This window comes from Strigops habroptila, chromosome 8 (assembly GCF_004027225.2).
Source record: "Strigops habroptila isolate Jane chromosome 8, bStrHab1.2.pri, whole genome shotgun sequence".
Classification (NCBI taxonomy): Eukaryota; Metazoa; Chordata; class Aves; order Psittaciformes; family Psittacidae; genus Strigops; species Strigops habroptila.
The window spans coordinates 16,466,306-16,478,522 of NC_044284.2; the positions used below are offsets into that span (position 1 = coordinate 16,466,306).

At 34.2% G+C, this 12,217-nt stretch overlaps 1 protein-coding gene across 3 annotated transcripts in view; it reads left to right on the forward strand.

Moving 5' to 3' along the window:
• UCHL5 (ubiquitin C-terminal hydrolase L5) overlaps positions 1 to 11,348 on the forward strand; it is a 20,073-nt gene extending 8,725 nt beyond the window's left edge. For 2 of the 3 annotated variants that reach the window (XM_030495380.1, XM_030495382.1), the window contains 8 exons: positions 3,086 to 3,211; positions 3,297 to 3,358; positions 3,436 to 3,566; positions 5,274 to 5,337; positions 6,416 to 6,518; positions 6,959 to 7,072; positions 8,807 to 8,905; positions 10,735 to 11,348. In XM_030495380.1, the coding sequence (XP_030351240.1) occupies positions 3,086 to 3,211; positions 3,297 to 3,358; positions 3,436 to 3,566; positions 5,274 to 5,337; positions 6,416 to 6,518; positions 6,959 to 7,072; positions 8,807 to 8,905; positions 10,735 to 10,779 (744 nt within the window). In that variant the 3' untranslated portion in view covers positions 10,780 to 11,348. The remainder of the gene's footprint in view (positions 1 to 3,085; positions 3,212 to 3,296; positions 3,359 to 3,435; positions 3,567 to 5,273; positions 5,338 to 6,415; positions 6,519 to 6,958; positions 7,073 to 8,806; positions 8,906 to 10,734) is intronic. The other variant, XM_030495381.1, reaches the window with a different exon arrangement.
• Positions 11,349 to 12,217: the final 869 nt, after the last annotated feature.

The window sequence follows — 12,217 nt, forward strand, 5'->3', positions numbered from 1 at the left end:
ATCTGTGTGTATATATATATTACTTTCAAATATTACTAAATACACTTTGTAGCTTTGCTAGCAAAATCTTTCAAATACGGCTATCTGCTTTAAGTTGGATTCCTGAATACTGATCAATCAAATATCTCAGCAGGACTTCCTGGACAGAAATACGCAGGCAAATATTGGGATTTCTGAACAAATACAGAATCTCTCTTAAGCTTCCTCAAATCGAAATACAAAATTATTGGGACTACCTGCATATATTGTCATGCTATATAAATGCAGGAGATGTTTTCTATCAACACTGAGGCACCATAAGTAAGAGATACATTGGAAATTAGGGTAGATAGGTATCCTGACCAATTTCTCTCTTGAAGGACTTACTAGCTTATGTGTTTAGCAGTACTGGACTAGCTGTGTGCATTGATAGGATGCAGTACCCATGTGACAAATAAACCTTGCACTCATCTACATCTGGTACTGCAGTCACTTCCTTCTCTGTGCTCTTCACCCTGCCCATGAAGTACTACTAGCTAGATACCTCCTTTGATCTTGGTAATTCTTTCCTGTCATCTACATCCAGGAACACGCTGTCTTTTATTGCGTATCATCAGCACTTGCTGCTTCTCCTCTGCTACAGGACTATTCTTGCTGCCTTTTTCTTACCTCCTGCCTCTTACTTTCTGAAGAGTGTTTGTAGTTCTATAATGTATTTCCATTTTAACAGCTGGGGGCCACTGGTCTAAGATCTGAATCTGTTGCATGTTGTTTTCTAGCAGGGAGACAAGATTGTTTAGTTTGGTCCTTATATACTTAAACATACTCCTCATACTGTAGGTGGAATAAAAAATATTTTTATGCTGAAAGGCAAATATTTGATGAGACCACAAATTCCCTCCCAAGTTTAACTTTTCCTCCAGTTTTTACTGCTCTTTAAAGCTCTTGTATCCAGCTAGTACAACAGAGTTTGTGTTGATCTTGCCTCTAGGCACAAAATCTCTTAGTTTCCTTGCACTTTTTTTGAACAGATTATTGGGTTAGTGGTCTGCCAGAGCAGCAGATGGTTGCATTTTGATTTTTCAGTTAAAATAGCTACCGCTGAGGGCTGTCTCCCCCTATGTTGTCCGGTATTAGTTGTCATTTGACAAGTGCAGTTTGCTGTAGCGACCCTCCCTTCATTATAATAACACTATTCTAATAGTTCTTCACCACTTTCTTTCTCTTTTCTCTATCAGTTTAATTGCAATGTTTGTAACTACTGCTTCAGGTTAGCCTGCTCTAATCTGCTTAGGATCTTCCTGCTTTCATCCTAGTATTACTTTTACAACTGTCCCTGGTACCATTCTCTAGTCATATTTTAGAAAATCTTTAGTTCTTGGTTCATTTTTCATTCCAGGTTGTATGGAGTCTTGGGTGACATGGTTTAGTGTGTGGTGCCCCTGCCCATGGCAGGTGGGTTGCAACTAGATGATCTTAAGGTCCTTTCCAACCCAAACTATTCTATGAATCTGTGATTCATTTTTCTATGTTACAGTATTAATTATCTCTAATTATGTCATTCTAGTAGTCTGGGGGTTTTAAGTTTTCTTCTGCTGTTCATTATTTCACTGCCCTTGGTGGATTTTTCCTTCTGTGTCCTTTATTTTGTAATGTGTACATGCAGTCTGTTTGAGTTTCAGTTGCTGTAGTCTGTTCTCTGTGTGTGGTTGGTTCCCTCGATTATCATTCAAGTCAATTAAATAGTATTTTTCTTAAATTAAGAAATGCTTTATTATTTCCTTATCATCTGCGCTATACAGACATAAAACCTGAACTGAAAACACCTTGAAGTATAGAAAATCAATGTATGATTTGGCTTATAGTATCAACAGTAGGTTTTCCTTTGTTGGGGAGCAGGTTTGATTATAAAACAGATTGGTTGGCTTTGCTCTCTTTCTGCCTGTTGTTGGGCTTTTTTTGTTGGGGTGTTTTTTTTTTCTCCTTTCTCTCTCCTTTCTTGTTGGAAGTGGTTTCGCATTCATGGCCATGAACAAATTTTCATTTTTCAAGGCAAAATCAACATTTTCTCTCCCAGTCCTAACAGTTAAGTAGCATTTTTCAATTGCAAAATAGTTTCATAGTCTGAAGATATGTTATTTTTTCTTAGTTTATAGCTCACTGAGAAAAAAAATGCTAATAAGTTATTATTAAATTATGGCCTTATACCTGTGCTTTTAGTTAAATCTCAGCTTATGTTTAATAATCCTTGTAGCCTCTCTCTTTCTTTAAATACAGTATTTTAGTTTGGGTATTACTAAGCAACATTAAAGCCATGGTTGTAAAATGAAGGAGTTTGTTGTCTAAAAATTGAATATTTAACACTGAAGTCTAAGGAATAGTGTCACAAACTAGTAACTTAAATGTGACGTTGAAAAGGATCGGTGTGTTATAAATTAAGAAAAACGTGAAAAATCTGAAATCTCATGTAGCTTATTATTCAGCAAACCTTCTTGTAAAAAAATCTTTACATCTTGGAGCACCTGAATTTCATTAGTTTATCCTTAGTATATTTGAATTTTTTTGTCCAAAACAAGGTTTTTATAAAAATTCTAGCTTCTATATTTATTGTCCCCACTTTTTTATTTTTTGTGCTCCTACTTATGGTAGGTATAAATTCTGATTATTTGAAGGACATTGTTTGGGGGAGAGTTGACTTTTTTTTTAAGATCGTAGATAAAGCAACGTTGTTTGGGCAGCTTGCTTTGAATAGGACTTTATCGGTTTTTCCACTGAGATCAGAGGGCTCCTTTATTTCTTCTGTGTCCTTTATTAATTGCTTTAGGGAGGTGGTGAGACAGTAGAATGACAGAGTTTCTAAGTAGAGGTGTGAAATACCGGTTTTATCTATGAATCGTATATGACAGCCATCCAGCATTGATTGTATTAGTCTCCTGCAGCAAAGGCTTTTCTGTGGCTACTCAGACTAGATTTGCTGCCTGTTTTGGAGTGAAATTCTAATGTGAATCAGCATAGAAAACATGCATTTGTACTGAAAAATGTTGCCCAGCTTAAAGTAAATTTTTATCACCAGTACTGAACAAATTCTCCACGCTTTTTTTTCTAGGTAATTAATAATGCTTGTGCTACTCAAGCCATAGTAAGTGTGCTTTTGAATTGTGCTCATCAAGATATCCATCTAGGAGAGACTTTGTCAGAATTTAAAGAATTTTCACAAAGTTTTGATGCAGCGGTAAGTGCTTACTATTTTCTGTATTTCAAGTATTACAATGTTGTACTATGTTGGCTTACAATTTAATTTTGTTACTTACTTTCAGATGAAAGGTTTGGCACTAAGCAACTCAGAAGTGATTCGACAAGTTCACAACAGTTTTGCCAGGTAACATATGTTTTAAATCTAGGCAAAATTAGAACAAATTCTTTTTCATCTCAGATATTTAAAATTTTTCTTTGCAGACAACAGATGTTTGAATTTGATGCAAAGTCTTCAGCAAAAGAAGAAGATGCATTTCACTTTGTAAGCTATGTTCCTGTTAGTGGAAGGCTGTATGAACTAGATGGCTTAAGGGAAGGCCCAATTGATCTAGGTAATATTTCATAATTTTTCTGAACATCTTTCATTTTAACAATAGCTGATTGCAACAAATTAGTGGTATGTTATAGGATCAAACCTATAAGCTATTTATAGGTTTTTTAATCAAAAAGTTATTTATCAAAAGTTATTTATAAAAATAAATAAAACTTTCTATTTCTTTGTAGTTATTTATAAATAAATATTTATCAAAATAAAGCATATCTTTAAAGTTTTCTTAATGTGCCATTCAGGCTTGTACTTCTTTGCAGCCATTTATATTGGTTTATTTTTGTTGGTGTGAAAATGCAATTTTCATGCTGCTTCTTCCATGTTTCTGATTATCTCTCCGTTCATTCAGTAGTCAATTGAATAGGCCATGCATTCCAGCGGGCTTCTAATACCTTAATAGTTTTGTTGCAAAAGAGAGGTTTACTTAACCCATCTATCATGGATGTTTGTTCTCCTTACCTGAGGAAATATGTTGTTGTTCTGAGCTGTCTCTAGCAAAACCTGGTGAAACTATGTAATCTTTTTGGCTTTCCTTACCCATAGCGTGCAATTCCTTCTGCTAATATTTTGCCCCACATCTTCCTTTTTGTGGTATTGTCACCCAAGACAATTCCTATGTCATGTTTTCAAAGTTTTGTTTTGTTTTTTTTTTCCCCAGGGTGACTATAAACTATCTATTTATTTTATTGTTCGTTTCTTCTGTGGGAGCATGTATAGAGCTGACTCCCTACACTTCTTATACATTATGTGGTTTGTGTTTATGCAGTGCTCTCATTCTTCTTAGCAAATATTTCCCCAATGGCTTAAAAAAGAATAGCTACTTTTAGCATTGTTTTATTCTCTGTAAGACTTGTTCATGTTTTATGTCTTGTAATCTTTCCTAACTTGCTCTGTGTGCTATCTTGGGTCTTGAAAAGTTCTACGGTGCTTATCCTGTGTTTGCACTTTTGAGTCTGATACAATCTTAACGTGTTCCACACTCCATTTCCGGAGTGTTTCCCCAATTTTCTTGACCATTGCATTTATTTTTAGGCTGAGCAATATCTTGCTGCTAAATCTCATCTTTAGTCTGGTTAGAGAGACTATACAGTCTGCAGACTACCAGTAACATAACTTTTATGGTCACAAGACCATGAGTCTCTTCATTTGCTGTAAGGTCTTGAAATTGTTAGAGGCATTACCAACTTATGAAATCACCTTTAATTATTCTCTCCTTTATCTTAAAATCAAGTTATCTATTATATATCCTTTTATACTTGTCTGTGTCTGACTTTGTACCATTGCATGGCATCTACACAGTATTAACTCTTAATTTTGTTTAAATGGAACAGCTGTAACTATCCATGTTTGTTTTGCTGTCTACTTATATGTTGTCATACCAACTAATTTGTGTCATAAAAATCTTAAGTAATATACTTCCCCCCCTCCCAATTTTTCTTGTTATCAACAAAATAAATGTTAGATGCTTATGCCCTTAAAATTTAGTTTTGTTCCATTGCTTTGACCAATATATTATCTAAATATTGCTATTAAAAAAAAAGTCTTCCACCTCCTAGGCAATCACCCGAGTAATTTGAGACTGCAGTTGCCAAGGAAAAACTTGTTACCTACTCAAGTTGCTAAATAAAACTGAATTATACAAGTTTTGAATTTGCATTTAATTTTGAAAGAGGATTAATTTTTTTCTTTGGGTTTTTTTTTTTTTTTCTAGGTGCATGCAATCAGGATGACTGGATAAGTGCTGTACGGCCTGTCATAGAGAAACGTATACAAAAGTAAATAGTCATGATGCTTTTAAAAATATAAAACCTTATATGTTTTTAAAAATTCTTAATTTCCTTCAATTAAAGGCTTTCAACTGAAATTACGAGGAATGATATTTAGGCATCGTTATTATCTGCACATCACTGTGTGACTTCAGGCCTTATAGCCCAACATGAGCTAAATGTGATGATAGCTAAGTCTCGAATATGCTGTATTTCTGTATGATTAATCAAAGTAGGTATCTATGTAGCGAAGAGAGATCCTACTGTGAAAAAGGAAGAGCAAGATTATTGATACTGTTAGACAGCTGCAGGTCTTTGTGAGTGAAAGCCAAGTTCGGGTGTGTGCTTTTAATTAAAAATACCAGATAATAACTATACCCATACAGCTGGTATTTACAGAGAACAAGTTTTCCTTAGGTATGTGGTTTGTTTTAGAAATTTAAGATAGGAAAACATACTGCAGGATTTTTCCTACTGCTCAGCTCTGACCCCAGATGTGTTGGAAATAAAGTTGATTTTACACCATTTTTAGAAGATAATTTTTAAAGTCTTTTACTTGAAGACTTTTTTTATAAGCAAAATTTTACTACCAAATCACATTTGGAGAATTTAAACTCTGAAAGGCCTGCTAATCTAAGTGTTGAATTTACTGTTCACATCGTATGAAGAAGTCTCCAAGACTTTGTAACAAGTAACGTAATGAGAAAGTAAAAACTACTGCGTGCAGCAGGCTTGCGCAAATTTTGTTGTCAACTATATCAAGTTTTCCAGGCCTACAATTCTATGATTCTGTTTTCTATTTTGGACAGTCTCAATTTATTTTTTTTTTTGATGACTACAGACAGGTATTAGTAGTATCTTGGAAGAGGAGGTTATTATGAGTTACTGGGTAGTGTTCATCTGAGGTCTGATTTTATTTCGTGGCAAGATTAGATCTGTAGCAGGACTTAATAGATCCATTTACTTTTTTTTTTTTTCCTACAAAATGCATTCCCTTATAATGAAATCGTGGAGGAGGTTTTAGAGGGGTCATGTTAATGACTGATTTTGAAAGTGGTTTTGTTTTGCTTTTTTGTTCCTCATTTAGATACAGTGAAGGTGAGATAAGGTTTAACTTGATGGCTATTGTATCTGACAGAAAGATGATATATGAGCAGAGGATTGCAGAATTACAGCAGCAACTTGCAGAGGTAGGCCATTTTAAGTTATTGGAGTAGTTCTCGTAATAGTTCTGTGTCCGCACTTTATTATTCACCTCCTTCTTTACTTGCTCCAAATAAAGTATCACTAATAAAAGCACAGCACTAGGAAAAAAAAAAACCCAAAACACAGAGCAGTGCTTTGTGGACCACTGATGTGGCTCTGGTTAGTTCTGAGAGCTAATTTGAGCTCTTAGTACAGTATGACCATGTCATTGTGGCTCTCTGTCTTGACTAATTTGCCATGGTAGTGGAACTATTCTTTTCCTAGTTCCTGAGCTAATCTGCTTATAACTAACTGTGGAAATTCCTTGAATGTTTCTAATCTTTCTCTGATTAGAAATACTCTTAAGGCTTAATTAAAAAAAAAAAACCAAACCTCAACAATTGCAGAAATGTCATCCATTTAATATTTTTCTGTTTTGTGGAAGGAGGAGCCTATGGATACAGATCAAAGTAGTAATATGTTAAGTTCTATACAATCAGAAGTTGCGAAATACCAGATGTTAATTGAAGAAGAGAACCAAAAATTAAAAAGATATAAGGTATGTAGTCTCTGCTTTTCTGATGAAATTATTGGGAAAGTTGTAAGAAGAAGGTGGCCTTTATATCTATGGGAGGGTGTTGTAATTAATCTGAAGGAATTGGGTGGGAACTAGAGAGACAACACTATGTAAATTCACATTGCATTCCTGAATTTACAGGTTAATTTCCAGTTTGCTTCTTTTTAGCGTAAGGCTTACGGGTAATTTTGTAATGGTCTCTGTAGCTCCTTTTTTTCCGCTTCTTTATATCTTTCTCACTTTGAAATACTTTTTAAGCAGGAGTTCTAGAATTCACTAGAACCTACAAAGAAATTGGTGTGTGTGCCACAGAAAGCTGATCAGCCTGTTCTTGCTGGAGTTGCTAATTGCACTACTATATGTGTAACAGTGGTCTCTTAATAGGACTTTTTTTGTTTGATATTAGAAGGATTTTGGCATGTTAGTTGTAACTCTTCTACAGAGCATTCATATAAGCTCTTCAGCTCTTATTGTCAGTAATGAAGAATGTTGGTACATCAGTTGATAACGAAGGCTAATTGGGAGAGTCTGTGAACTTCACACATAGATACATTCTGTGTTTGCACGTATATCTCCTAATCTGACAGATAGGTACTTGCATAGCTTTCAGTGGAGGAACTCTCCTAGGAATTGTTCTTTTGTTACAGTTTACCTGCTGTCTTTTTGTCTGTGGAAAGCAGTAAAGACACAATTGGCATGTTCTGTATTTTCCCAAATACATATTTCATGTGTGTACACTCAAAGCCTATCATTTTTTGAAATGACATGGTATTAATGAAAATGCAGTACTAGAAAGGTTCTTGGTTACCACGGTTGGATATAGAAAGTGGCTAGATTGAAAATGAGTTTTAAAATAAAAGTTGTATATATCAAAAGATAAATGTTTTCATTAGATCTTGGGTTGGTTGGTTTTTTGGGGGTTTTTGGTTTTGGGGTTTTTTTGGGGTTTTTTGTTTTTTATTTTCACTAAAAATGAAAGAAGTGTTTTTGCTAGTTTATGAAAGGTACAGACCATGACTTCTATAGTTGTAATGATAATTTCGAATGTCTTTCTAAAGTACTTACGTTAAGTTGTAAAGTGGTGGTGTTATCTTGTCTCTAAAGCAGTGTTCCTAAAAGTATGTGGAACTATTGTGGAAACTGCTTAAAAGATCACTTTTTTTATGTTAGGCTGTCTACGTGCGGTCTATGAAGGTCTTACCTTTCAGTTGAAAAAGCAATTTCCCACCTTTCTGAAGGATTTAATCACTGTAAAAGCTGCAAAATGTTTAGTATAACAAAACTAGTTATGCTTTTGCATTACAGAAATCTTAAAGTCTTCTGCCTAGGCTGAGGCCACAGCTATGCAGGGGACTGTAAAAATACCTGGGTCAAACTGCAGTTTAACTTGAGGAAAAAAAGTGAATAACAGTACTTGTCAGTGTTATAGCAATGACTAAACCATATAACCTACTTAATCATTGTTTCGGCTAGTATAACGAAAGACTGTAAGGAGAATTTGTGCCTTAAGCAGTAAATTAATCTGGCATATACCTTTATCACTGTGTGCTCAGAACTTTCTTGCTTTGATTTTATTTTTAGCTGGTTGAAATTTAAGAAAGAATTCCAGGTTGGGGGGTGGAGGGGTTGTGTGGGAGAATGGGGCAATGACAGGGAAGGGAAAAGTTCCCATTTAGCCACAAAATAATCCTGTTAATGCTTTTAATCTATTTTTAGATTGAAAATATTAGAAGAAAACATAACTACCTGCCTTTCATCATGGAATTACTAAAGACATTAGCAGAGCACCAACAGTTAATACCATTAGTAGAAAAAGTGAGTATTTCCTACCTATCAAGAAACAGTATGTTATTATAATTCTTCATACCGTCTACTTAAGATTAAAAATGCAGCCAAATATCTTGGAAGCATAAATGGCATGGGTTGGTTTATTTAAACTGCTGCATTCAGATTCATTGCTAGTTTACCTGATGATAGTCTCTTGCAGTTCTTAAGAGGCACAATTCTAACAGAGATTGGAGATTGTAGGGTCAACCAAATTTGCACTATCACACAAAGGCAAATTGTATCTCCCCTTTGATAACCTAAACAAATTTTTTCTAATGGTGATATAGGAAGAAGCATTTCAGTATCAGATAAAAGATCACATTGTACAGAAAATGCATGTATTGGGCTTTTCTACAAAGGAAGTTAAAAGTCCTATTAAAATAGTGATGTGTATCTCCAGTTAGTATGTGGTAGAGTTCCCTGTGCTATCCTGATATTCCTTTTTGAACTGAAGATTGTTTAAATCTATAGGTACACAGACATATATGCAAGGATTGATCTCTCTTCCCTACTTGGACTGTTAATACTCAGTTTTGTTGATTTATCTACCTGTCGACACTAGATGGCAACCTTTGCACAGAGGTTCTGGTAGTTTAGGTAGCCTGAAATTTGTAATCTTCATTTTCTCTGTTCTTATGATGATTATCTGGCTTGTTGTTTTCCCCTTCTTAAGGTGTCTAGCTATTAACATTGGTTTACTATTAAAGTTTGTATTAGGCTTGTTTATTAAATCACTTTGGCAAGTTATTTAACTATATGGCTAGTCAAGTACTTGAAATGTAATAAGATTAGTGTTTGCTTGCATATCTACTCATGTGACATAGACAGTATCCCTAAATTTGAACTCGCATTGAAAAAGGATCTCTATATTATTATAATGAAAGAAGAACTAGATATTACTTAATGAGTACATTCTTTAGCTGAATTTCCTTAGGAAAGTATATTTGTAGGCCATACTTAGTAGTTTATAGGGCAGTAACTTTTGGTTTATTTTTTTAATCTTTTCATTCTTTCGGTTGCTTGTGAAGTTTTAATCTGGTTTCATGTTAATATGAATTAGTTATAACGCCAGCAAGCTTTTACAAGTAATTTCCAGTAGACCCAAGTGGCTGGTGATAACAGATCTTAATTCTAAATCACTGACTTAGATCTAGTTCTGTTCAATAATAAGTGGTAACAAGTAGCAGTCTGATTCAGAATGAGCAAATGATTGCATCTGAATTGTCCCCTCTTCTTGCCTAATCTTTTTTCACTAAATTAATAAGGAAGAAAATGCTCATTCCTTGTCAACTTGAACTATCTATCTATTGATACAAGTAACATGAGAATCTGTTCACAAATATCTTGGGTTTTTTTCCATTCTGCTCTTTTGAAAGATCTAGAAAACTAACATCTTCGTTATTTTAATTTAGTCTGTGATAATCAGTATTTTTGAATGCAGTGTTTTCTTGTGACACAAAATGTTTTCATTAGGAAGAGTTATTTCAATGTTAAATGAAATTAATATGGAGGTATAAAAATGAAGGTTAAATTCTGTTTTAGAAACAGAGCTTTTTTCATCTCTGGTTTTCCTCTATGGAAGTTAACTAATATTAGAGTTTCTTCCTTACTATTATATTTAAACCTATGTGTATTTTTAAAAGCTTTATATATGAACCTAATAGTAGGATATTTCTGAAGGGTCTAAATTTACATTTAAAATGTCTCTTCCTTCAGCATATATTGTTGAATGTTCAAAAATGTAAGGAGTAGTCATTCAAAGCTCCAAAAGGTCTTTGTCTTGTCAGAGTTTAATATCATCTCCCTTTGTTTTCTAGGCGAAAGAAAAACAGAATGCCAAGAAAGTTCAAGAGGCCAAGTGAAGATAACTTTGCAATATACATACAATTATGTGCTTCTGAAACTATTTTCATGACAACAAATAAAACTTTTCATAAACTTTGAATTTTGTCCAGCGCACGTTTGACAATTGTAACAGTTTGTCTTGTACTGTATGCATGGGTCTAATTTTGTTCCTTCCACCGCATCTTGTGCATGTAGTACTGCTAAATAATGTTTAGGTTCTCTTGGTCAAATTCAGTATTTAACAATCTGTCTGATTTCTGAAAGCTTGGGAAGTAGACCTGAAAATATGCAAGGAAAATCTACCCATTTTGTCCCAGTTGAGTATATGATAATGATGCAAATGCCAGAGTTGTGTAAGCATGAGCTTTCTTTGCTCATCCCTACTAACAATTATAATACTATCCAATTGTTTGGTGACATACCCTGTGTCTTTTGTTTTTATGAAGTATGTGTCTAATTTTTTTACAAAATTGAAAAGTACGAATTTAGCTGTAGAAACATTTGCAAAGACCAATGTATAATCTCAAAAGTTCTGCATTGCTTTAGAAGAAAAGATAATAAATATTCCCATTTTTATTTTGGCAAACTTTCTTCTGTGGTATTTTATTATTAGATAAGATGATTAGGGTATGTATTAGAGGTCATCAGCCTTGTGATTTTGATTATACGTGTTCTAAACTTGGGTTAGAAAGAAAGCATGCTATTGTCTTGGAGAGTTAAAGCTCTTGGATATAAGGTAGTACTTTTCTAGAGTACGTTAAATTTAAGTCAGTAAAGCAATGCTTTTTAATTGGCCATGGCAGGTAATTTAATATAAGAAAAAACATGTATTGAAGATTCTTGTGGATAACAGTGTTGTAATGGAAGACGCTTGAACTTTCTTTCATGGGCCGAAGGGAATGTCTGGAGAAGGGAGCTCACATAGTGTCCTGCCTCTTACTGCTGCTTGTATGTGAACTATGAATAGGCAAATAATTTTGGTAAGAATAGTAACAGGCCATTTGAATTACTGAAACACTGTTAAGTGTATAGTGTATATAAAATCATTTAGAAAACTTCCACTTTCTTCCTAAAAGACTCAGAGAAGAAATAGAAGATAAAACAAGCAAAATAACTTTGATTATTTGGAAGATGTTTAAAACCAGTAAAAGATACGTTTCGCTTACTTTTGCCTATAGGCTTACTTCATTGAACTGCGAGGTCCTTTGATTGGTAGGCTTATGTGATGAAAGCATACTATATTTAGAGAATTTTTTTGAAACCCCAGTATGAAAGAAATGCTGTTACCTGTTGGTGCTTCATATATGTTGCATATATATTGACAGGATAAAATTTTATCCCAAGAAGTAAAACCTATACTGTGCTCTTCTACTGCTGAAAGGATGCACTTGAGTCGTTGCTGTGGCTGGAAAGGTAAGATCTGTTTCAGAAAAGAACATGTGATCTGTGTCTATG